Below are 25,934 nucleotides of genomic sequence, written 5' to 3' on the forward strand. Positions count from 1 at the left end.
ATACCATAATTTTCTTCCTACAGCCAGCTCATCACATACACTCAAACACAATTACAGCCTCGCCAGGTTCTTGGGCTCACCAATCATGTGGTCTCTCAGCGTCTCATTTTCACAGTTTTTTTGCAAACATAGTCTCTGATTTAAAGTCTCTCATGAGATGTTTTGCATACCTACATGCTCTCATACACTGCTCAGTCATCTATGTTTTCTCACAGAGTGCTGAGTTCGTAATTGTTACTTACTGGCTCTCACTCACACTGATGTGCTCTCTTGCATTGTTTCAAGTCAGTCAGTCTCACCCTCATTTTCTCTCACCCATTCACAGTCCCTGAATCTGTGGGTGAGACTGGAGCAGTAACTGTAATCAATCTGCCACTAGTCTCAGGTGTGCACACACACACTTACAGTCTCTCACACTCTCCCACTCAGCCATTTTTTTCTGTTTCTCACACAGTCTTTGCTAGTCTCGCATGAAGGTGCAGCCATTCTTGTACGATGTGTCTCAGGCAGCCATTTGGCCTCACAGACATCTTCTCTCATACAGTCAACTTCTCACACATACACTCCCATTACTTTTGTTGATGTGACAGCCTCACGTTTCACACACAATCCATCTCCCAAACAGAGTCACTTGCTACATACAGTGAAGTTTCTCACACAGATCCTGACAATCCCTACAATGCTTTCATGCCCATAGAGGCTCTACACACTGTTTTGGTCAGTCAGTCTGCCTTGCTCACCATCAGCATGATTTTACAAATGCCACCAGTTTCTTGTGCAGTACCTTAATCACTCATCTGGTCTTAGTGATTTTCTGACCCATAGCCATTATTTCTCACACAGACACAATGTCAACTTTGTGGTTATGACTTCCATTCTTTGGCAGTTTCACACATGTACACACCCAATCATGGCTTTCCAGTTTATTTTTCACACACCTGGTGCCAATCTACAGTTTCTACTACTGTTTCTGATGCAGACCATCAGGCTTTCTCTCTCATAATCAATTGCACATCCCCACTGCCTTTCACGCAAAGTCATGCCTGTCACACTCAGTCCTGATGGCTTCAGGGAAGAAATGCTAGCAGCCTCCACCATCACCTTTAAAAATATATATTTACAGGAACAATTCTCCACTCTCTGGGACTCTTAGAAAAAAGATCCATTTGGGGGGAAGTAAAACAAACAGTGGAGACAGGTGTAGCACTGTTCCTCAGATCACCAACCCCCAGGTCCCCAGGCCCAGGCTCGGCCAGTGCTGACAGGAGGTGAGCCCAAGAGTCCTTTGAACCCACTCTCTCCAGTCTGGAATTCATATAGGACAGGCTTTATGTCCCCCATTCCTCCCTCCCAACTCCAGGGACACTTAAAGGGTCCTTTGTACCCGCCTGCAGGAAACTGGGGGGCTGGGAGGGAGCTGAAAATACATATTTGGTATCAAAAATAAACACCTGGGAGTGGCAGGAAGACTCACCCCTCCAAATCCCTTCCTTCCCACCCTCCCCATTTCAGATACAGGAAGAGATGCCCCTCTCTCCCCTATTGAAAAGCCCTGTTTAAAAATAGATTATACTATCAAAATGGCAAGGGGTGGGGGACAAGGAGACCTGGAGTACTAGCTGGAAAGGCCCCCCAGACGGGGACCACTCCTCAAAAAACCCTCCATTGGGAGGTAACAGGCAGGACCCCAGGAGTTTGGCAGACACAGGAATGGTTTCTCAGTGGGAGAAGAACAAAAGGGGCATTCCTCCCTGGACAAAAGTTCATGTCTGAGAGAAAGGCTGGGGAGGTGGACATTTCTGTTTCAAGGGTGTGAGTCTTCCTTGGCCAAGACTCCCAAACCATTAAATGGCACGAAGTCTTCTGGACTCTTGGTATGGCCAGGAATAATAAACTCTAATAAGCTAGCTCTTCTACTCATATCTCCAAATGGAGACAGGGCTCCCTCAGCTCCCCAAGGGCAGGCTGAGAAATAAATAAAGGTCCTTCTCAAGCCAGATCCTGACTGTCTCATCTTGAGGGTAAAGTGTGGAGATGGGGGAGATGCCCTCACTAACCCCCCAAAAAGGTTGGGCCAGGCTCCTCCCAGTGGCCTTCAAAAAATAAATAAATAAACTGCCCCCATCACAGCAGTAGGAGACGTGTAAGGGCGGCCACTGGGGGGCTGACCAGGAAAAGAGAAGTTGTATGTTTTCTGTGGAAGAATTACTGAGAGATCCTTCTTCCTAAGAATCCCCACCCCAACACAACCACAGCATGAGTCTGTCAGCTCAACTATGTTTCTCCTTGAGGCGGCTGGCATGGAAGGAGTGACCCCAGGGGGGTGGGTGGTGGTGGTGGTAGTAGTCATGGCTTCTGGGGCCCTGGGGAGAGCACCACGGGGGTTGAGAGTCCATCCACGCTGATGGAAGGGATGTGCACCTGGGCGCTGCCACTGGACGGAAACTGGGGACAGAAATGGGGAGAGGTCATGGATGGGGCCATGCTGTGGTCTCTCATCCTTTCTGAGATAGGCAGAAGGGATCCTACCTGGAAGGAGAGCTTGGCGGGGCTACGGGGTGCAATGGGACTCAGGGTGCTCCAGAAATGAATGCTGGGGGGCAGCGAGCTGGGCGTCAGCAGCACCGGGGTCTGTGGGGAAGGGGTGGTTGAAGGTCAGGTGAGCAGAGGACAGGTGTGGGAAAAAGACCAGGAACTTGGTTCCAGCCCCACTAGATTTCCCGCTCAGACTCCCGAGGTCAGTCCCTAAAAGTGCAGAGGCCTAGACCACAACTACGAAGGCCATGCCTGTGACACCTCTCCAACTTTACACAGAAAACCCCTCCCAACTCCTGAGAGCCCAGCCCCAGCCTCCTTGGGCAACACCACCTAAAAGACCCCCATCCATATGCTCCTTTCAAACCTCACAAGTCACCATCCCAACAGCAGGGCTAACCTCTAACTCTCAGGTCCCACCTATATACCATAGGAAACCCACTCAGCAAATCCCCCAAAAGGCCAAAAAGTCCCATGCAGCTTCCTCAAGCCATGCCCCAAACCAGAGGTAGTTCCCATAGAAGACCTCTCGGTCCCTCAGCCCCGGCCCACAGAACTGCCCAGCCCTGCCCTTGGTTCTGACGGCCATCTGTGGCACTGGAGACTGGCAGGCCTGCCCTTCATCAGTTCAGTGCTGACCCTCCAGCTGGGGACTCAGTGCAGCCAATCCCACTCCAAGGTTCACCCTCCCACTCCCTCGGAGATGACGGTATTGGCGGCACGGTCACTCACCAGTGTGTGTGTGGGTAGCAGGGATGGCGTCAGCGCCGGCCCTGGTGCCTGCATACCGGAGCTGGATCCTGATCCTGGAGTCCGTTCGGGTCCCGGCCCACCTAGCAGGCTTGGGCTGAGTGGAAGCTCTAGGTCCCGGGGCTTCCGGCCCTTCGCAGGCTGGGAGATCTCGGTTCTGGGAGCTGTGGAAGTTGCGAGAACACCCACGTGCGCAGCAGTCTCCATAACGACCAGGGGCAGTCGGGCGGCCACGCCCTCCACGGGAGGGCCTTCTCGCTCCACCTTAATGACTTCTGGTACAAACCCCGCCTCCCCACTGGCTGCAGCTTCCAACTCTTCCTTGGGCCCCTCCACTTTCACTTCTGGGGGCAGTGGCCGGCCCAACCCAGGCTCCACATTCAGCTCTTCTGATTTAATGTTCGGGACCTCGGGTGGGGTCAGGATGACCTGGGAGAGGAGAGGGTGCAGAGGGGGTGCCTAAGGATTGCTGGGGTAGCAAAGCCAATGGACTTTTCCTTGGACAGTGGGGCTTTGTATTGGACGTATGGCAGGACATTGGGATAGGTCCTCCAACAGGATGTAGGACTTTGCCAAGTTAGTGGAGCTGCTTCTGGGGGCACTGCACCCAGGGGCGGGACTCCCAGGGTACTGTCCTCATTCATGAAAGCAGTGGTTCTCAATAATTCACTTTGTGGATCAGCAGCATCTGCCTCACCTGGAAACTAGTTAAAAATGCAAATTTTTGAGCCTATCCCCAAACCCACATAATCAGAAACTCTGGAGATGGGCTCCAGCAATCTGTGGTTTGCAATGCCCTCCAGGTGATTGTGATTAGTGATAAAGTGAGAGAAGCAGTGTACTAAGCAAACAGGTTCAGGGCATCTACTACATGCTGGGTGTACTACTCTCCGAAGCACACCTAATCGCCTTCCCTCTCAGTACCTGAAGAGCTCTGCTCCTCAAACCCTTCTCCAAGGGGGCTTCTGTGTCCCTCCTTCCACCATATCTCCTTTAGAAGGATGTTTTTGCCTCGCTCCCCTCCTCATTTGAAAATTGTACTCCCCTCTTAACGAATTTCCATATTCCAGTTCTTACCTGCAGCGGCAGGCTGGCCTCCTCAGCCTCCAGGCAGGCCTCCAAGGGGCATGGGCTGGTGCTCCTGCTCCCCGAGGGGGGCACTGCTGCTCCTGCAGGGGTGGTGGTGGGGAGCACTGAGGCAGGACGAGGGTGAGAGGGTGGCTGCGGCTGTGGCTGCAGGGACTGGATGGTGAAGGTGGAATAGAGGCCTGAGCGCATGTATTCGTTCCGGCTGCTGCGTGCCAGGCTGCCTGGGCCTGCCATTCCTGTACCCTTGGGTGGGCCTGGTTTCCCAGAGACAGTGTCCCCAGAGATGGCATGCACAGCAGCAGGGGCCACATTTGCCACAGCGGAGGTGATGGACACCTCAGGCTGGGGCAGGCAGTCTTCAGTGGAGCACCCTGCAACCTCTGGGTAGGACACAAACTTGTAGACAAACTTCTGCCCACTCACTTTGCGGATGATGTTCTGGGAAGGGAGGAGACAGGATAGAGGACCTTAGAAGAAAGGGCCAGGGTGGAGGGAGGGTGTGGATTGGGGTGGGGGAGAAACGGGGGAAATGACTTACTTCCCTCCTGGCCCTCTTATCTTTATATACATACCACCCCACTTCTGTGTCTGCTTCCTCCCTCCCAGCCATTTCATATCTTACCCATCTCCTTCTCAATTTGGGGCTCCTTCCATCTCCTCCTTCAGTTTCTCCTCTTTCTTCCCCATCCCGATTTCCCTCTTTGTATTCTTCCCCAGTTTCTTCCCCTTCACTATTCTCCCATCCATATTTCTTCCTTTAGTCTACTGCCCTCCTCCCCTTTTCCTGTGTCCCCTCTGAGTCTCCCTCTGTCATTCTTTATTTCCATCTATCCGACTCCCCCATCCCCACTTCAGCTACACACTCCCGCAGGCAGTGGCTCCTCTCCACAATGCGGCCACCTGGGGGAGCAGGTGCACCAGCAGGCTTTCCTCCTGGCTCCAGCTCCAGGAACCAGGGTTATCTGTAGCTTAACAAGATAAGGCTTTGGGGGTGGCTGCCAGGACACAGTGTTGGAGTCTAGTTTTCAGTAAGACAGAAAAATAATATAAATATTGGAAAAGACTACATTCATATAGAAGAATGTGGTGATAAATTATTTATATAGAGAGGATTATTTAAAGCTACTGACACATATGTGGAACAGGGCAAAATCACTAGGGAGGACAGGGTGAGAAGCCTCATTCTTAATACTGTCGTGGAGGCTTAAACTAAGATAATTAGAAAATTAACTAACAGACAGCAAGACAAGAATATTAAAATATTGGTATAAATATGAGGACAATCTCAAGGCTGACTTCGGTGGGTCACAGAGCATGTTTGGGATATATCATGATAGGTATGGAGAGTCTCAGGGATGTTCTGGTGGTCTCAGAGCACAGAGTAAGGCAATCTCATTATTAATATTGTTCTCGAGGTTTGAACTAAAGGAATAAAATATGAAAATGGAAAAAATGCTATAAATGATTAAAGGCATGCAGCATAGGTCCAGGGCTGTTCTGGGGGACAAGAGACATCAGGGGGCACTAGGGTTCCCTGGAGACATATTAATGCTCATCAGGTATATCACAGGGTGGGTTTGTGTCTCTGAGAAAAGGAATGAAAAGGGATATTAGTTAACAGTGTTTTGGAAGTTTCAGGTAAAGAAATAAGAAAATGAAATAACTGGTATAAATATTGGGGGGAGGGGAAATCCAATGCTGGTCTAGGAGTCTGAGGGGATGAGGAAAATTTTAAATGTTAGTTACAGGAATAAGATTATAAAATAATTGATTTAAGCATTGGGATGGAACAGTGTTGCTCTGGGAATGCAAGAGAATGGAGTGTAGAACTGGCATCGTACATGTTATTTTAGAGGTTTTAGCTAAAGGAATAAGAGAGGAAAATTGATAAAAATATTGACTATCCCAGAGGATTAGGTAAGGAAAGGTTAGTGTAATATTGCCATGGAGGTTTTGACTATAAGAATAAGAATACTCTAGAATTCTTATTCTGGAATAAGAATAGACTATGAAATAACTGGGGGACCCCAGGTCGGGTTCAGGGGTTCTAGAAGACAGGATTATTAATAGTGTTTTCAAAATGACAGAGGAAGAATCATTAATACTGTTTTAAAAAAGGGTGGCCAGAAGGCAAGAAAATGAAATGTGTCAGGCACATTGGGACAGCATGTATGACTTTGGGTATCTCATATAGTGGGCTGAGTAGGGGTCAGTATTAATATTGCTATGAAGGTTTTAGCCAAAACTCTAAGAAAATAACTGAGATAAATGTTTGGGGGTGCCCAACACTGATCTGAGAGTACCAGAAGGTAGGGTATGAAATGGTAAGTAATATTGTTTTCAAAGTTATAGCTATAACAATTAAGACCAAAAAAAAGAAATAACTAACATAAACGTTGGGATTCCCAGCCCTGGTTTCAGAGGTCTTACCTTGTCATAGTAGTACCGCAAGGCCCGGCTGAGCTTGTCGTAATTCATGTTGGTCTTATTCTTACGCAGCCCCCACAGCCGGGCAACCTCCTCAGCATCCACCAGCTTGAACTCACCACCATCCCGTGAGGTCCAAGAGATGATGTGACCATTGCCTTGCTCTCTCAGCAGCTGCAGCAGAAACTGCCACAGCGTCACAGAGGGGTCCATCGCTGGGGGAATGCTCATGCCATTCCAGGGGTACCTGGAGGACAGATGGCTCTGAGCTGAGAGGCTATAGACAACGGAGGGGATAGGGGTCAGCAGGAAAAGGAGTCCTTTCTTGCCATCTTGCCTCCAGCTCTGTCCCTAATCCCCACCATCACCCCCTAAGCACCCTCCAAATAAATTCTAAGCTCCTCAGCCTTGCTCTGGATGGCCAAACAATGGGATGAGACCTTTGAGGATGTTAGGATGGTGTGAACGTATTTTGCATGTGGGACAAATGTGAATCCTTGGGGGCTAGAGGCCGAACTGTGGTAAGCAGAATAGTACCCCCCTCAAAAATGTACACATCCTAATCTCTCAAACTTATGAGTATATTATCTTATATGGCAACAGAATGTTGCATATGAATTTAAGGTTATAGTAGGCACTCCTATCTATGGGGGATATGTTCCAAGACCCCCAGTGGTCTCCTGAAACTGGATAGTACCAAACCCTATATATACTATGTTTTTTCTTGTACGTATGTACCCTATGACAAAGTTTAATTTATAAATTAGGCACAGGAAGAGATTAACAACAATAGAATAAAACAATTATACTGTAATCAAAGTTATGTGAATGTGGTCACTCTCAAAATACTTTATTGTACCATACTTGCCCTTTTTCTTGTGATGATGTGAGATGATAAAACGCCTTTGTGATGAGATGATGTGAGGCAAATGATGTAGGCATCATGACGTAGCATTAGGTTACTACTGATCTTCTGACTATACGTCAGGAGGACCATCTGCTTCGGGACCTTGTGTGGGTAACTGACATCGTGCAAAGCGAAACCAGGGGTAATGGGGGACTACTGTTAAGGACATTAAGACATGGAGATTATTCTGGATTATTCTGATGAGCTCAATTTAATCACACGAGCTCTTAATAAAAGCAGGAAGCAGAAAGCTAGCTCTGAGAGACGTGATGACAGAAAAGGCAGGAGATTCAAAGCCTGAAGTAGACCCAACCTGCTGTTACTGGCTTTGAATACAGAAGAAGGGGGATCTGAGCCCAGGAATATGGTGGCCCATTACAGCTGGGAATGGCCCTCAGCTGAGAGCCAGTGAGGAAACAGGGGCCTTAATCCTACAACCTCAAGTAATTGAATTCTGCCAGCAACCTGAAAGAGCAGGAAACAGATCTTCCCCTAGAGCCTCCAGAAAGGAATGCAGCCCTGCCACCCCTGGAGTTTAGCTTGATGACACCTGTGCTGGACTTCTGACCTACACAACTCTAATAATTTGTGTTGTTTTAAGCAGCTAAATTTGCAATAATTTGTTACAGCAGGAGTAGGAAACTAGTATAATGCCCTTCGCTTGAATGTTTTAATTTGCATCTTTTATTACATCAAACATCAAGTTTTTCAGGAGGTTCCTTCTGATGGCCCCTCAAAAAGGCTGTTCATTCCATGTAGCACTCTTTCCTTTGCCTAGAAGTCTTCCTCATTGTTCAAGTCCCGGTATTAATAATAATACCAGGTTCATAGGGTTATTGTGCAGATTAAGTATAATGTGCATGGGGTATGATAAGCTCTTAATAAATACTAATTTCTAATTTGCTCCTAATTCTTTATCTGCTATTCCAAAATACAAGAAGCTCTAAAAACAGAAAGCTTCTTTGTATCCCTCTGGGCAGCAACACCTGATATGAAATGAAACAAGGCCCTTTCTGGTCTTTGTTGATCTTCAGTGTGACTGCTTCACTGCAGAAATCTCAATGTGACTAATTATGGAGGCCACTAAGGGTGTTATGTGACATCTTGTATGTGCACCTTGGTACCTTTCTAAACCTGGAAAATTCAAGATTCTGAAACACACTTGGCACCAATGGTTTTGGAGAAGGGCGTGTAGACCTGTACTGCTATTTTCACAGGTACTGACTCATTTATTCTTCATCACAACTTTGGAAGGTAGGTACTCTTTATTCTCACTAATTTACAGTGTAGTAAGCCAAGGCATAAAATGTCTAAATGATGCCTACAGGCTCAGGGCCTAGGTGGCAGAGCCAGAACTTGGACCCAGGTGGTTAGGTTCCAGTTGTCTAAGCTTTTAAACCATTAGGCTAACCTGCCTTTCACAATGACTGCTTCCTCAGCATGTCCTGCAGAGAACAGGACCTTCCCAGTGTCATCACAACTGCTCTCTTTGTTGAGAGTGAACTGGAAATAAACATGAGCTTCCTGTTCCATGAGGAATGAACTTTCATCAACCAACTGTTCACTGGCTGGGATTGTTGGGTTAAGAGTAAGGCCTTCCAAATGAGGTTTCAAAGAACCTTCCTCTATTATTTATGGCTTGGTTCTTTAATCTGTCATGAAATATATGGTATGATCTTCCTATGTCTGAGTTGTTTTGAAGTTTGCCAGACACAATTTTAGACAATGAGACAAGTCACAAAGTCACAGAGTCCAGATTAGAGTGTCCTGTCATTAGAGACCTCACAGAGTTTATTTTGAAAGCCTGCTTGTTTCAGAGGCACAGGGAGTTCAGTGTGACTCCTGGTGGTGAAGACAGGCAATTTTACCAGTTCCTCTTAAAGCTATAAGCAGAACCTACCAATTAAGGTGAAATCAGACAGTTTGCTTCAAGCCTCAACAGCACACAGTGTTTTTTATTTTGTTTAGCATCACATTCCCACTTGACCCCTAATAAGAGTTCTATTAATTTGCCTTACTCAGACATGTTTACTTCTCTACATCTCATTCATTTAGCAAGCATTTACTGAGTGCCTACTGTGACCAGGAGCTGAGGATACAGCCGTGAACAAGATAGACAAAAATCCCCACTCTAGTAGAATTCATGTTTTAGTGGGGAAGACAGATAAGAAACAAGATAAACAAGTAAAGAATACATAGATGGTGATAAGAAGTACAGAAAAAATGAAGCAGGGAAGGAGCTGTTATTTTTGGAAGAGTAGTCAAGGCAGGGTAAGCACTCAGAGGTGACAGTTGAGCAAAGACCTAAAAGAGGTGAAGAGGTCAGGTTTGCAACAACCTGACAAGCAGCGATCCAGGTACAGGCAACAGCCAGGTGAAAAGCCCTGGGGTTGGAGAGCATCAGGCAGGTCAGAGGAAGAGAAAGGAGTCTGGCACGGCTGGAAAGCAGGGAGTAAGGGGGAAAGTAGTAGGGAATGACAGAGGGGCAATGGGGACCCTGTAAAGACCTTGACTTTGACTCTGGGACAGGGCCCCAAGAACATTTCTAACAGAAGGGTGACAGGCTGTGACTTGGATTTTAACAGGATGCCTCTGGCTGTTGTGAGGAGGACTAACTGTAGGGGCTGGAAAGGCTACTGCAATAGTCGAAGTGAAAGATGGAGTGGTGGTGGTGGGGCAGCAGAACTAATGAGAAGTGGCTGAGTTCTGGATAAAACCTGAAGATAGAGTGAATGGGATTTGCTGACAAATAGGATGGGGGGGGGCAGTGTAAGAGAGATGTTAAGGGTGATTCTAGGTTTGTGGCCTGACCATCTATCTGCAAGGATGGAGCTGGGATCAACTGAAATAGGAGCACTTTGAGAGAGCATGTTTTGTGAGGAGATCAGGAGGTCAGTTTTGGAGATGGTCAGTCTCAGAGCTTGTTAGACACCTGTGAGTGTGCTAAGAATAAAAATATTAACTTAAAAAGAAGGAACCAGTCAGTCATACCGCCCTTACAGTGTGCTGTACACCATTTTAATGTTAACTCACTCAGTCCTCCAATCAACACTATTGGGGTGGGCATTATTATTATCTTCACATTTACCAGATGAGGAAATGGGAGGCGCAGAGACGTTAGGTAAATTGCCCAAAGCTGCACAGCTGGCAGTTGGCAGGGCTGGGGTCCAAACCCAGGCAGTGATTCTAGTAGTGGCTCGAGGTAGTGATCCTAGCCACCTTACAAATAAGAGGACCAGAAAGCTAAGATCCTAGAAGGTGACAGGGATGTTATTTTACACAGGATGATCAGGGAGGGCTTCCCTGAGGAAGTGACATTTGAGCAGAGAGCTGAAGGAGAGGAGGTAGCAAGCCATGCTGACATCTGTGGGAAGGATGCTTCAGGCAGAAGGAACAGCTTATACAAAGGCTTAGAGGTGGTCCCAATCTTGGCATGCTACATTATGGGCACCCTGAGTTCATTCAGTTCCTATTTCTGAGGATACATATGTGCTGTTCTGGCCAGTAGTGTTTTCCCTGCTACTCACACCTGATAAACCTTTTCTTACAAGATCATCAAGTTCTGAGATCACCCAGGCAGAAATAATTCTTCCACTGTGTGACCCAATGCACTGAATAACCTGTCTGCTCTTGCAGATCTGTTCTTCTCTCTGGGTCTTCAGCCTCATATTCCTCTGCCTTGTTCTAGCTATGACCTTGAACAAGTTACTCAACCTCTCTGGATCTGTTTCTGCATCTGTAAAAATCTCTCAAAATAAAATATCCCCCAAATACACATATTCTCAAAGGCTTCAGTAAGGATTAAATGTCAATATATGTAAAGGACTTAGAAAAGTATCTCTGGCACAAAAGTTATCTCTGGTGGACCCTCAACAAATGTTAGCTCTTAGCTAATGTGTCTTCCTTTTCTGTCCCCAAACCCCTTCCTCCCAACCTTATGTAGCACCATGGCCTACACCATCTGGCTCCCACCGCCTCTCTAACGTTACCTCCTCCCTCCACGCTGCACCAGCCACTGGCTTCCTTTATGTTCCTTGAACATGCCAGGCATAATCCCACCTAGGGGCCTTTGCACTGGCTGTTCCTTCTGCCTGGTACACTCTTCCCCTAGACACTATGGCTCCCTCCCTGACTTCCCTCAGGCCTTAAGTGTCACCTCCTAAGTGAGGACTGTGCCTAAGATTTCAACTACCCCAATACTCTATTCCTACCTTCCCTACTTCATTTTTCCTCCTTAGCACTTGTCTAATGTAGTATATAATATTACTTGTTTTATTTATATAGTGTATCTCTACCATTTTTAGCAAATGTCTGCTCCAAGAAGATTGTCTGCTGCTCAGTAGGTGCTCAGTCAGTGTTTGCTGAATGAACAGTCCCAACTAACTAGCCTCCTAACTAGCTCTCATATGCCCTATTAATCTCCATCTGCCCGCTTCCTGATTTGTCTGAAATTATATTTTTTCCATTCATCCATGCAATAAATTCTTATTGAGCACCTACTACATACTAGGTATATTTAGGCACTGGAGACCCAGCAGTGAATAAGCAAACAAAACTGTAAGGCCTCACAGGACTTCCATTCTTATGGGAAGAGACCAAAAAAACAACCATAAACTGGCAAACTACACAGTGTCCAATGGTGATAAAGGGCAAAAGAAAGCAGAGAAGGGTGTGCAAGTTCAGATGGTCAGTGACGGGCTGACATTTGAGCAGAGCACCAAAAGGAACCATACAGATGGAGATAGTGTGTTCCAGGCAGAAAATACAGCAAAGGTCCTGAGGCTGGATTGTGCCTGGTGTGTTTGTGGATGAGTGAGGTCAGTGTGGCTGGAACAGAGTTGGGGGTGGGGGCATTTGAAAGTATAGGAAGTAAAGCCAAAGAGGTTACTTGTTTTTTTAACTCACAGGTATTCTTTATTTATACTGGAGAGGATTCAGTGATGATTCCCCCATTTTACAAATGAGGAAATAGAAGCAGAGAGAAAATGGTTAAATCACTTAAGGTGACAAAGCTGCTGGGTTTGGGGTGGCTGGGTGCTGAGACAAGGTGTGGAATGCAGACACTCTGCAGGCAGAAAAAATAAAAGCTTCAAGATGGGAATTAATTTGGCATTTAAAGAGTGGGACCTCAAGTGGAATGGGATGAAGTGAGAGCCTCAAAAATGTCCTGTGTTCAGGGGAGCAATCTAACCTGGTACTTACTGGCTCACCTTTGAGTAAGGTATTTATAATCTCTCTATGGTGAAGTTTTCTCAGTATTTATCTCACAAGGTTGTGGTGAGGATTAAATGGACTCATTAATATAAAGCACTTTGCCTGGTACATAATAGGTGCTTGATAAATGTTAGCTCCTACTGGCATGGCAACCACTGATGTATTCATTTTTTGTAGTGAGGCAGAATGCCTTACTGGTTAACAGTGTGTGTGAGGGAGTGTTACAGAGTAAACAGACCTAGGTTTAACAAGAACACAGGTTGATGCACTAAGAAGGAGGGAGGGGGCAGGAAAAGCCACGGATCCGCCATTAGGAAAGGAGGGGAAAAATAAAAGCACACAGGCTGACCCTCCTGGAGGGATTACAAAGCACTGGACTCAGGGGAGGGAATGGGAATGTGAATGTAAGCACATGGGTAGCAGGAATGTGAAAGAACAGACCCACTGCAAAGAGGAGAGGGAGTGTAAAGGGCAAAAGGGAGGCAGAGAGGGAAAGCATCTGATTCCTGCACAACTGTGGAGGGAGAGAAAAGCCACCCCACAAACTGATTAAACGAGCAGGGGGCCAAAGCCATGGATTGGACTACTTAAAATGGGGAGATATAAAACACGAAACTGACCACTTTAAAAGGAAGGGAGAAGTCCAAGGATTGGAGTGACAGTCTACAAACAAGAGGGGATGGGCAACGGGCTGATAACTAAGGGGATGGGAATACTGATGTGTAGACTGATCCACTGTAAAATGGTTGTGTGTGTGTGTGTGTGTGTGTGAGAGAGAGAGAGAGATTGGGAGATAAAGTCATGGACTGATGCACTGGGGGACTGGAGGAGTCATGGATACAAAGTCACAGATAACTCACTGTTTAAGAGGGGTGGGGGGAGTACAATGTTACGGATTGATTCACTACAAGGAACGAGAGGGGTGGAACAAACATGGCCCCAGACGGGGCCCCAGAAAGTTGATAGGAGAAATATAAACACTCAGACGCACCTACTGTTAATGAGTTGGACAATGCCAGAGCCTGGTCCCCTCTAGGTGGGGGTGCGGGGCAAGACCATGGACGAGTCTACTATAAGGTGGGGTGGGGATAAATTGAAGCACGCCGACCGATCCATTATAAAACAGGAAGGGGGGTCAAGCCACGGTCTGATCTACTACAAGGGGCGAAGGGAGGGGAAAATGCCATAGGCATGTCCAGCAGCCATGGTGGTGTCGGTGGGGAGTCGAGCACCAGCAGGCCACCACGCCACATCCCCCGCGCGGGGGCGGGAAGGATACGTGGGGTCAGGGACCAGGCCTTCCACCCAGTAGGCCCCGGGCTCACCTGTGCGTAGAGCAGCGGCAGTGCTGGCAGCTCCGGGGGGCGGGGGCTCCATGCGCGGCCCCACCGCCCCCCAGGCCCGGGCTTTGAGGTGGCAACGACGGTGGCGGAGGCGCGGCGGCAGCACCTAGAAACCACCTCGGCCTGTCCTCACCGCTCACGTGGGCCCACGGAGGAGGAGCCGCGCATCCCGTAGTTCGCTGATTGGCCAAAGCGCCAAGGATCGACCGCGCGGCTTCCAGGCTTGGCGAGGCGGGCGCTGCCGCACGGGGCTCTGCCGCGACTGGCCCAAGGGGAACTGATGGAACGCAGATAGCTGCCTGGGTTCCGGTCGGGGCGTGCTCAGCCCCGCCAGGGCGCCAAGCTCATTGGCTTAAGAAAGACTGACTGACGGCAGGCAATTGCCATGGTTCTGGGGACGCCTGCCTCGAACTGATTGGCCTACACAGATTGGTGGAAGACCAACAGCCTCTGGCTAGAGGGGCGGATGAGACTCCTAGCCTGCTGCCAAAAAACCAACAGGGCGGTGCTGTACTCCACGCAGCTCAGCGGAAGCAGGACTTGTGTAGAAGCGGGCGGAGCAAGCCAGCAGGGAGGGCGTCAGACCAAGGCTGTACGGAGGCCGGAAGAATGGAGTAGAGGTAGGATGGCAGGGCAGTTGCCAGACAAACGAAGGTGCATCGAGTGGCAGAAACTAAATGCCTTTCAGGAGGGCAGGCTTGAGCTGCCGCTAGCTATGAAGGAACGGAACCTCACTCTGCACTGATTCGTGGAAGCTGCACTCAAGCAATACGGACGGGACGGGGGCGGGATCCGGCTCTGGGCCCATTGATGCTTGCTGGAATTTATTAGCAGGGGCGAGGCCAAAGTTGGGTAGAGAGAGGCGTGGGTGTGACTTAAGAAACCTAAGGAACGATTGGGGTGTGGGAGAGGGATAAATCTTAGGGGCAGGAATGAAAGGCTTATTGCCTTGGGAACAAACCTTCACCCTGAATCGGCCCACTCTCTATGGTAATTCAAAGAGTGGTGTCTAGGGAAACGAAGTGCAGGTGGGGGCCCAGGGTGCCAAGGAGACAAAGACGGCAGAGCAAAAAGTCAAGAGGCAAATGCAGCCAGGCTGGGGGCAGGACTTAAGGGGCTTTAAGGGTTTCACACGGAGACTTGATCTCTGGGTCTCCTATAACTTTGTGCTTTAGAAATAGGGTGCTTTAGCAAACAGTAGGGATTCAGGGGGAAAAGAAGGTCCATGTGACTCAATGGCATTCAGGCTCTTTAATATCTGGGGAGAGGGAGAAGTCAATAGTGAGGGTTCTCTGGGAAATTTTGCATACCTTGTAGTTCTCTAAGCCCCTGAAAAAGAGGACAGAAGAGATTAAACAGGGACTGAGTCCAGGCCCCACCCCAGGCTTGCTCTGACCTCCCCTCCCTCAGAGCTAGCTTGGCTCCAGTTTAGAGGGAAATATGGTCCTTCCCATCTCTGCTCTCTCCCTTCCTCAGATAGCCACCCTTAACACATTTGGAGGTAAGAGTCTGGGAGTTGGGTGAGCTGCTCTCACCTCTAGCAACATGCGGATATGGGCTTTGATATTCATGGAGTCCTTGGTGAGGCTGTTGCTGAGCCTGGAGAGAAAAAACAAGAAAGTGTAAAGTGGGCCCCACTTACAATCATGAGGATGATGCTTCCTCATCACTTCAAGAACTACCTGTGTCCTGGATGACTCCCACACGGCAAGTGGTAGGACATGCAAATACCCGACCTGCCCCTGTGCAGAGATGCCTGGTCATCGCCAGGACTGCACTGATTCAAAGAAATTTATTGAATCCCTGCTCTATGCCAGGCAGTTTTAGGTACTGAGGAGACAGCAGTAAACACAACAAACAAGAATCTTGGCCTCCTGGAGCTCAAATTCTCATGAAGAGGGACAAATGATGGAATGAAATACATAGAATGTCAGATGGTTATAGCGACAATGAAAAACAATAATAAGATAGGACAAGAAGTGGAGTAAGGCTGCAATTCTAATTACAGTGTTTAGAATGGCTTCACTGAGAAGCATTTGAGGAAAGACTTAAAATGAAGAAGTGAATTGTATGGATGGATATACAGAGGATGAGTGTTCCAGACACAATGGGGTGGGCAGCAAATGCAAAGGTGCTGAGGTAGGAGTGTATCTAGCACTTCTGAGGCATAGCAAAAGAGACCAGTGTGGCTGGAGAAGAGTAAGTGAAGGGGAAGTATACGAGGTGAGGTCAGAAAGGTAAGTGGGGAGCACAGATTGTGTAAAACCTACAAAGCCATGGAAATGACTTTTCTTCTGAGAGAGATAGGAGCCAAGGGAGGGTTGTGATCAAAATAGACTGCAGGGGTGATGTAAGTTCGGGGACAGGAAATCCCAGGACAAAATACCCCTAAAAACCGAAATCAAAGGGAGAAATAAAGTTTAAAACCCATTTATTGCTTACAAACTGCAGTCCAAGGCCTTCTCTCTCTCTGCTCCTGAAGAAGCAAGCAAGCAAGCAAGCAAGCAAGCCAGCCAGCCCCTCCCTTTAAACTCTCAGGTTCAGACACACCCTCCGTTGCCCAGGTAATTACCCATTGATATGGAGATGAACTTCTCTCCACCCCTGAGGATATGCAAATGCAATAAAGCCAGAAGAGATATTCTGGAAATGTTACAATTTTACCCACAGCCCACCCCTCCAGAAATCTCACCTTACAATGTACTCGTTCCCCCTTTTTTATAATTAAAGTATCACTGATATACAATCTTGTGAAGGTTTCACATGAACAACATTGGGTTTCAACATTCACCCATATTATCAAGTTCTCACCCCCCCCATTGCAGTCACTGTCCATCAGCATAGTAAGATGCTGTGGAGTCATTACTTGTCTTCTCTGTGCTGTGTCAATAGAGAAGAAAGCATTATCAAGGTCTGCTACATAATGATACGTCCTCAGTTCATGGCTGCTATAGAGGGGACAGCAGCATGCAAAGGGGGTGTGACTTTATTCAATTCTCTGTAGTCTACAGTCATATCCCAGGAGCTGTCTGGCTTTCTCACTGGCTACACTGGGGAATTAAAAGGACTGAGTGGGCTTTATGATGCCCACCCTCTCCAACTCCTGTAGAGTTTCTCCAATCTCCTTGTGCCCCCCAGGCAATTTATGCTGCTTAGTATTTGTCATCCGCCAAGGTACAGGCAGAGCTACAGATGGGTGTTAGCACGTCCCCTCAGAACTGCCTTTACCACACATACCCTCAGTCTGAACTCACCTGCAGTGGTCTCTAACAACAGGCTGTGCAGGATATCTACCCCCAAAATATATTCGGGGATGGGAAAAATGTACACAGTATACTCCTTTGGGGGTAAACGCCCAATCCCCAATGGGATTTGCCTTTCTTCACTCTAATTGCCTTACCCCCATAGCCATCTATCACAGCAGGAGTCCCAGGAAAACGCTCAAGGTTGCCATGAATCAAAGAACACTCAGCTCCTGTGTCCACCAGCGCCGGGACACGTTGTACATTGATGGGGGACCAATGAATTGCTAATTCTACATGTGGCCTCTGCTCCTTACCATGTCCCCCAAGGTGGGGACTTTGACCCCCCACCTCAGTCGAACCGTGATGCCCAATCATCTTCCTGTGGGGGTGAGGGCTCAGGTGAATCCTGAGAACTGTTTCCCATTAAATTTTGCAAGGACACAGGCCAGGCATGAGGCTTTGACTCTGGTTTCCATGTCCTGGACCTCAGCAGCTGGAACTGCTGCTCTGGCTTTAATTGGTGCCACAGTTCTAACAAGATCCCATTGGGCTGCCCATCAAGTTTTTCTTTCACTACCCCAGCCTTTATCAAATCAACCCACATCTGGGTCCTCGAGACCTTCATGGGGCCTTTTGCACGTCTCCTTTCAGTCGTGGCCCGTTCTTCCCTCCGTGCCCTTATTGTTTCAACCTCCCCCAGATCTGCTAAAGTATGAGTAGCCTCACTTATGGGTTGCACTAGGTGGGGGGCAAGAGTATTCACTAGGGACCCAAAGAGAGATGTGGGAGCTGTATGCAGCACCAGGTTTCTCATTCCTATAGTGAACACCTCCTCATCAGGGCCCTAGGGGTCCATATTATAGATGATGTTTTTCATACCCAATTCCTGCAGTACCCGTTGGAGCTCTGCATAAGATTAGGCCAAACTATCCTGATGGCAGCTGTCAGCCATTCCAGGCGTGTCTGATTCCCTGAGGCGTGATGGGCATTTTGCAACCACTGCCGGAGGGAAGGGTGAGTCGTCAGGGAAGCCATTCTACTCATCTCAGTACCCAACACAACAATGTTTTCCATCCCCATATCCCAGAGACACAAAAGCCATGTAGGCAGAGATTCCGATGTCCTCTGCCTATACCGGACGCCTATGTCCACCAGCTCATCCTGGGTATAGGGACAGAGCATGGAATGCTCCACAACCTAGGGAGGGTGCTGCTCCTCACCCTGAGGAGCCCGCAGTTGTTTCGTTTTTATTTTCTTAAGTACAGCCGGGCGAGCCTTTAAAACAGGAGAAGATGGTACCTCTGGTGGTGGCCTGGGTAGCAGATCTGTCAATGGCCCCGCCTCCTCCTCTTCTCCCTTGGGCTGCTCCACCCATGGCTCCTCCTCCACCATTTCCAGGGCTGAAGACACTACTTTCGTGAACACCCCCAAGGCCTCCTGCAACCTGGCTTTTCCTGCCATCTCCCCCCTCGCTGCTGCTAAGGAATCTTCTAGGAGTGTGAGCTGCCTTTTCAGTAACTGTCTCTCTTTAACAGCATCCCATAGGTTATCGCCCAGCTCCTCCAAGCGATGCTGAAGTGTGTCTCTCTCCCGCCTACATCCCTCGATAAAACTCTCTTTCTCCTGTGTAACATTTTCCACTATCTTGATGAAAAGAGACCCTACAATGCCAGCCGCTACACGGCTCCTGAAGGTCTCCACACAGTCTTCCAACTTACCAAGGGCTAATTCTGCAGCTTCCGGTGCTTCCACCCTTCCCCAGTTCTGGGGAAAGCCCCACCCCTCTTAGTGGTACTTTACCCTAGACCAATTCCCCACTAGGGGTTCCCAACTTGGAAGCTCCACAGCTGGGGGGATAATAACAGGTGAAGCGGCACCCTATGCTGCTGCATCCACTGGGGCCTCCCCATCATCCACAGGAGCAGCCCTCCCAAAGGTCCCACCCATGACAGATTTTGGGTTCAGAGGCAACGTGCTGACTGCCGCCAGATGTAAGTCCAGGGTGAGGAAATCCCGGGACAAAATACCTCTAAAAACCAAAATCAGTCAAAGGGAGAAATAAAGTTTAAAACCCATTTATTGCTTACAAACTGCAGTCCAGGGCCTTCTCTCTCTGCTCCTGAAGAAGCCAGCCAGCCAGCCCGCCACTCCCTTTGAACTCTCAGGTTCAGACACACCCTCCTGTTGCCCAGGTAATTACCCATTGATATGGAGATGGACTTCTTTCCACCCCTGAGGATATGCAAATACACTAAAGCCAGGCGAGATATTCTGGAAATATTACAATTTTACCCACAGGTGTGAAATGGCTAGGGGTTACAGGATCCATCTGGCTGTTGGGTGGAGAATTGACTGGGGGTGAGGAGAGCTACTATGGAAGCAAGAAGTGTAGTGAGGTGGCTGTTGCAATAGTCAGGTGAGCAACGGAGACTCAGACCACAGTGGCAGCAGTTGAGGTGATACGAAATGATTGGATTTGGGGTCTGTTTTGAAGGTAGAGTCAACAGGATTTACCAAAGGGTTGAACATCAGGTGTAAAAGCAAACTCAAGGAAGACCCCAAGTGCCAGAGAGCAACAGGGAAACTAGAGATGTCTAAAACCACTCTGGACCCAGGCTGTTGGATCACGTAAACCAGTAAATTCCTTCTAGCTAAGCCAATCGGGATCAGTTGTACCCAGAATCCTAACTGCTACAAAGGGTCAAGGATGGCCTTTCTGAAGACTAAGAGTGAGTAACAGTTAAATAGTATGAGGGTCTTTTCTCTACAAATCCAAGAGGCAGGGAAGCTTTTTGAGGAGCAGGTAGGAGGCCAGAGTGTTAGAAATTAAGTGAATGGTGGAAGGAAAGCAGTACAAGGTAAGGTCCAAGAGGTAGGAAGGGGCGAGATCACACAGAATCTTGGAATCATGGTAAGAAATGTGGATTTCAATGTGCTGAGCTATCTGTTAATAAAGAAGTCAGTTTTAAGGAAACCAAATACAGTAAGAGTAGTCGAAGGCAACCACATAGAATGTTAAATTGGAAAAAAAAATCAGTATGAACCCACTTACATATCAGTATCTACCAAATTTGTATTTTCAGTCCAGACTTCTCTCTCAAACTCCAGCCTTGGGAGTTTTAACATAAAAAAATCCACCTCACAATGTCTAATAAGCCCCTCACACTTAACAGGTCCTAGGCTGAATAATCCCCTCCAAATCTGCTCCTCCCCTATCTTTTCCATCTCAGATAATGTCAATTCTGTCCTTCCAGCTGTTCAGCCAAAAAGTGGACTCTTCTATTTCTCTCATCCAATAAAGCATTCTAGTTAAAACTGCAACTGCCCCTTCCCAATGTTTGTCTTTTCTTGATTTTTTTATTATTGACATATAATTGATATATAATGTTGTATTAGTTTCAGGGGCACATTATACTGATTCAGTATTTGTACACATTGTGAAATGATCACAGTAAGACTAGTTACCATCTGTCACCATATAGTTACAATTTTCCCCCCAGGCAATGTTTACCTCCATTTCACACTGCTCTCTATAACACAGTCAACCGGTGACACACTACATCATTTACTTAATTGTTCATTGTCTGCCTCTCCTGACTCGAATGTAAGCTGTGTAAGAGCAGAGATTTGGTCTGCTTTGTTCCCTGCTGTATCCCCAGGAACCAAAACAGCGTGTGGCACATAGTAGGCACCCAGTGTATGCTGGATGAATAAATGAATGACTACTCCACTCAATGGAAACTGAAGTCATCAAACAATGGCTAAGTCTATGTTTAAGGATATAAACGGAGCATGGTGGTATTGCCAGAGAGCAAGAATACGTCCAAGAATATCTGGAACAGTACTCAAAGAACAGAGGAATGAACTCGATCAGCTTCTAAGGGACAATGTGAACATCAAAAGAGAACAAAACTAGTCAATGGTATAAGCTTAGTCTATGAAAGTTGATGAGTTCACACTTTAAAAAAAGGAGAAAAATAAGTTCATCAAATGTTAGCTGTAACACAAAAGGGATATGTTTAATTTATTGCTACTTATTTAATATGTAAGGCAGTGTTAATAGTCATATGGTTATTCTGTTTGTTCTATAATGACATGTCTGTTCATGACTGTGGATGTGTGTACTCCTTTCTGTGTAATCAGGAAAGAAGACTGACAGAGACCTGCTCCTCCCACTCCCCAAACAAAGAAATATGCAAACAATAGGAAGGACTGATAGGCTGTTTTGGTTACATAATATAAGGAAAGAAAGTTAAAGTATGTACCAAGCTACAAAGTATTTTAAAGAGGACAATGAGCTACCCAGACTCAAATCCTCATCTCCTAGAATAAATAAACTTTCAGGAAGTCTTACTGATTATAACAAAGCAATAAGAGATTCTATTACATTTCTCATCACACAAACAGAACCAGCTCAACATATCCATAAGAACAGACAAGGAGGCAGGCACTGACAACTTAAATAATTCATTTTTGGGAAACAACTAAGCCTCAAAAAATTAAAACCTGTTTGAAAGGTGCAGGAATCCTGTGACATAACAAGGAAAGCTTTGTTATAAAAAATGGACTTGGTCTAAATGACCACCAGTTCAGAATTTCATAGGCCCATGAAAGCAGGCCCCTTGACTAAACTCTTCACCAGTTGGTCTGATCAATAAGATTTAGAAATATCAGGTCTGAGGCTCTTTTGGGTCTACTACCACTGAAATCATGGGAAGTCCTGAAAAGAGAATTACTGAAACAGAAGGGAGGCAACTCTGAAAGAACTGAATGTAGGAATAAAGATAAATATAACCCAGAAGGAATTTTAGGTCAGTGGTATTCACTCTTGTGAGATGCTGTTAACCTAAGTGTATTGCTCAGCATCTCCTCACTCACTCCAGCTGAGCTATGCTCACCTCTTGGCAGTTCCTCTAACTAGTCAGGCATGCTGGTCCCCCTGCCAGGAATGCTCTTCCCCGGATAGCCCCATGGCTTGCTCACCCAACCAAGTGCTTCAAATGTTACTTCCTCTGGAATGCCTTCCCTAGCTCCATTTCAAAACTCTTATCCACTTCCCAATTCCCCTTCTCTGCACAAGACCTTAAACTCAACTGGAGCCCATACTTTCTCCCCACATTCCCTCCCCATCACCACCAACACAGATTTGCTTCAATCCCCACTTCAATCTGTATCCAGCATAGCCTTTTAAATTCATTCTACAAACACGGAGTGCCTACTATGTGCTAGGTACTATTCTAGTCACTTGGGATATAAACAAAGTATCTCCTTTTGTAAGCTTATATCCTAATAGGAGCAAGCAATGGACACTAGAAAGAAATACATTACACAGTAACATTAGGAGGTCATACATGCCAAGGAAAAAAGAAAAGTAGAACAAGTGGGGAATCAGGAGTACCCAGGGTTGTGATTTTAAAGAAGACCTCGTTGAGGAAGTGACATAAGACTAAATTGAGTTAGGAGAAAGGAAGCCATGCAGCTACCTGGGGGAAAGAATGCTGCTGGCAGAGAGAACTGCAATTGCCCTGAGGTGGGGTCATTCTGGGGGTGTTTAAGTGGCCGGGGAAGGTCAGTGTGGGGGGAGCACAGCGAAGGAGCAGGAAAATTAGCAGGAGGTGAAGTCAGAGGTAACTTGTTTTACTGTTACTGATTTATAGGCTGAGACATCCCGGATCTGGTCAGTTGTGCCTATGTGTGACAGCATAGTCCTAAAATGTAAGCCTTCCAGGAACCCTTCTGCCTTGTTCACTGCTGCCTCCCCACTGCCAAGCACACAGCCTGGAATACAGCTGATACCCAATAAATGTTGTGAATGAACAATACAAAGACCTTTTACTGAGTGCTTATTATGTGCTACACCTGTGGGGCTGGGCTTTGCATCTCTACTTTCCTCAGACCTAGCCCTGAGGACGAGGGGAGATGGGTCCCTAAGATCACCCCAAGCAGCTGTGGGCAAAGGGAGAAGAGTGTTGCAAATGGTGGTGTTTTTAGACACTATCCTCATGGATTGGACTTACTCTGTGAGGAGATTGCTCTTACGATCAATGAACTTGAGAGCTTCTGCTAATGTCAACTCCAGGAAAAACCCATATCCAAGGGCCACATAGATTCGTGAAGTGTCTGGGCTGAGGAAACAGTGGTTAGAGGAAGTGAGGGAAGTCCTTATCACTGTTTAGCATACCACAGAGTTTACTTAAGATCTTTTGTTCTACTCCCCTCCCCTTCCCTTTCCCAATTGAAGTTCTGGGAGAGCAAGGATTTTGTCCTGTTTTATTCACTGTCATATCCCCAGCACAACATCTGGTACATAGTAAATACTCAAAAGAAATATCTGCTGAATGAAGGAAAGGGGGAAGCTGAACCCTAATGGGCTCAGAGGGCAGGCAGACACTTACACCAGTGTGTCAACGAAGAAGTTATAGCCCAAATCCACCTGCATATATAACTCCGAGTGCTTAGCTTCCTGTAGGGCCACGGAAAAAGAGGTAGGGGTCAGTGGTCAACTTTTAGGTCAGGTGACCGGTATTGGTTTGGGCTATCTCCTCTTGCCCCCCACCCTTGACCCCTCCTGCCCACCTACAAAAGGTATCTAACCCTGGCATCTTCACCTGAAGTTGCTCAATGACATTTCTCAGTTGAAGGTATGTGGCCAGTTGCTCATATACCTTGTCGCGATGGTCCAGCACCTTTCTGATGAAAAAGGATGGAACAAGAATAAAATGGTAACCGACATGAAGTCCTCTCCCTCTTGGAATACCTCATATCATGACCCTCTGAGGCTCTCATGTCACCGTGCCCTAAAAAAGCACTTAAGTGAAGAAGATTTAGACCCCAAGTCTGATTGCTTGTGTTTAAATCTAGGCTCTTCTTTTTACTAGCTGTGTAACTTTGGCAATTAAGTAACCTCTTTTGGACTCAATTTCCCCATCTATAAAATAGGGATGACAAGTATTACCTCACAGAGTCATTAAGAGGATTAAATAAGTGCTTTCTATAAAGCACTCAGAATAGTGCCTGCCAAATAGTAACTCTCTACATGTGTTAGCTATAATTTATTAGTATTACTGTTATGCTCTACTTCCAAAGCCTCCCTCCAATCACACTGTCCCATTCTCACCGTAGAAAAAATCTCCATCCGTTTTAGGATGCTCACAATCCCAGTTCTGAACACTCTACTTCCTGCTCAGATTAATGATGATAGTAATAAAAATATTTCATATTCATTGAGCCTCTAGTATCCACATTAAATCTTTTACAAGAACTCAATTTATTTAAAATCCAATCACTGCATGAGGAAGGTTCCATCAACTTCCCCATTTCATAGATGAGAAAACTGAGGCGTGGTATAACGTGTTCACACGTATGGTCACAAGTACGGCTAAAGCAGAATTTGAAACTGCACCTGCGGCTTCAGTAACTAGCTCTGAGCCATAAGAGCCATCAGAAGCCACGCATGCGCAGGCATACGCTCTACTAAGCCCGCCTGGTCCCAGCCAAGTCGCACCCCGATGTCGCCCCTCCTTCCCGCTTGAATGGCGCGTGGGCCGGGCTCGGGACGCCGCGCTCACCAATCAGAAAGCTAGGCCCCCAACTCAAAACGCCCCGCTCCCCACGGTAGAACGTTACAAATGCCCCGCCTCCCCCACCAGCTATCACTCACCGCAGGTTCCGCTGCAGCACGTCACTGATGAAGGCCTCATAGCGTAGCACTTTCTCCCCCGTGGCCTCCACAGCCCGCCGCTTAGGGGGTGTCGCCATGATGCGCTCCTGAGGAATGGGGAGGAGGAAGCCCACGTTGACCACTCAGTTTGGCCGCAAGTCCAGTACATCTGCACCCTCAAAATGTTGGGATGGGCTTGTCCGGCTCCTGCTGGGGGTTCCGCTTTGTGCCCCTCCCAACTCTGGGACCCCGCCACCCTGGGACACCCAACGCTGCCCTTACCTTAGAGCCGCCGGCAATAACAGTGGTCGGTATCAACCACGGCTTCCGGGTGGCCTGGGTGAATGACGTACAAGGGCGCTGGCCAACCAAATAGTCCGGTGGGGAGGGGCGGGCCTGAGCGGAAGAAAACGGCTTCAGCGGAGAAGGGCGGGGCTTTACGGAGTTACGCAAGACTTCAGAGCGTGGGAACTGGGACTGCTCGCGGAGCTAGTAGGGAACGTGCCCCCCTGGTGGGGGTTTAAAGGGATTTGGCGAGTTCTGGGGAGGTGCGACGTACAAGTGCAGGAAGAAAGGGTAAACCGTTTCGTATTTAAAAATCAGAACTTTGGAAGCTGACGGGCAAGTATTGATTAGGGTCTAAAGGGGAGTACATTCCTGTTCTCTATCGCCCTGGATTTTGATTTTTTCACACGGGTGGTTTGGGTTTGACTCCCAGTTGATGAGAATGAATGTTAGCATTAAAATGTTTTTTAAAACGGAGA

The 25,934-nt window shown here is 47.5% G+C and overlaps 2 protein-coding genes across 5 annotated transcripts; both read right to left on the reverse strand.

Annotated features, from left to right (window-relative positions):
• Positions 1–1,097: 1,097 nt before the first annotated feature.
• Positions 1,098–14,438, reverse strand: ELK1 (ETS transcription factor ELK1). 3 transcript variants are annotated; one of them, XM_036894810.2, is made up of 6 exons: positions 14,248–14,438; positions 6,805–7,048; positions 4,363–4,812; positions 3,268–3,714; positions 2,530–2,631; positions 1,098–2,445 (listed from the first exon to the last, which is right to left on the reverse strand). In XM_036894810.2, the coding sequence occupies exons 2-6, from the start codon at positions 7,030–7,032 to the stop codon at positions 2,347–2,349; spliced, it is 1,326 nt and encodes a 441-aa protein (XP_036750705.2). In that variant the 5' UTR covers positions 7,033–7,048; positions 14,248–14,438; the 3' UTR covers positions 1,098–2,346. The 3 variants fall into 3 exon arrangements, with proteins under 3 accessions (XP_036750705.2, XP_036750629.2, XP_057351707.1); XM_036894734.2 differs by having other exon boundaries at positions 6,805–7,078; positions 14,248–14,433; XM_057495724.1 differs by lacking the exon at positions 14,248–14,438 and adding an exon at positions 7,670–7,816 and having other exon boundaries at positions 6,805–7,078.
• Positions 14,439–15,497: 1,059 nt separating this feature from the next.
• On the reverse strand, positions 15,498–25,563 carry UXT (ubiquitously expressed prefoldin like chaperone). 2 transcript variants are annotated; one of them, XM_036895060.2, is made up of 7 exons: positions 25,453–25,563; positions 25,171–25,277; positions 24,119–24,200; positions 23,906–23,973; positions 23,528–23,635; positions 15,801–15,864; positions 15,498–15,594 (listed from the first exon to the last, which is right to left on the reverse strand). In XM_036895060.2, the coding sequence occupies exons 2-7, from the start codon at positions 25,266–25,268 to the stop codon at positions 15,541–15,543; spliced, it is 474 nt and encodes a 157-aa protein (XP_036750955.1). In that variant the 5' UTR covers positions 25,269–25,277; positions 25,453–25,563; the 3' UTR covers positions 15,498–15,540. The 2 variants fall into 2 exon arrangements, with proteins under 2 accessions (XP_036750955.1, XP_057351709.1); XM_057495726.1 differs by lacking the exons at positions 23,528–23,635; positions 23,906–23,973; positions 24,119–24,200; positions 25,171–25,277; positions 25,453–25,563 and adding an exon at positions 18,406–19,272.
• Positions 25,564–25,934: the final 371 nt, after the last annotated feature.

This window comes from Manis pentadactyla, chromosome X (genome assembly GCF_030020395.1).
Source record: "Manis pentadactyla isolate mManPen7 chromosome X, mManPen7.hap1, whole genome shotgun sequence".
Lineage (NCBI taxonomy): Eukaryota > Metazoa > Chordata > Mammalia > Pholidota > Manidae > Manis > Manis pentadactyla.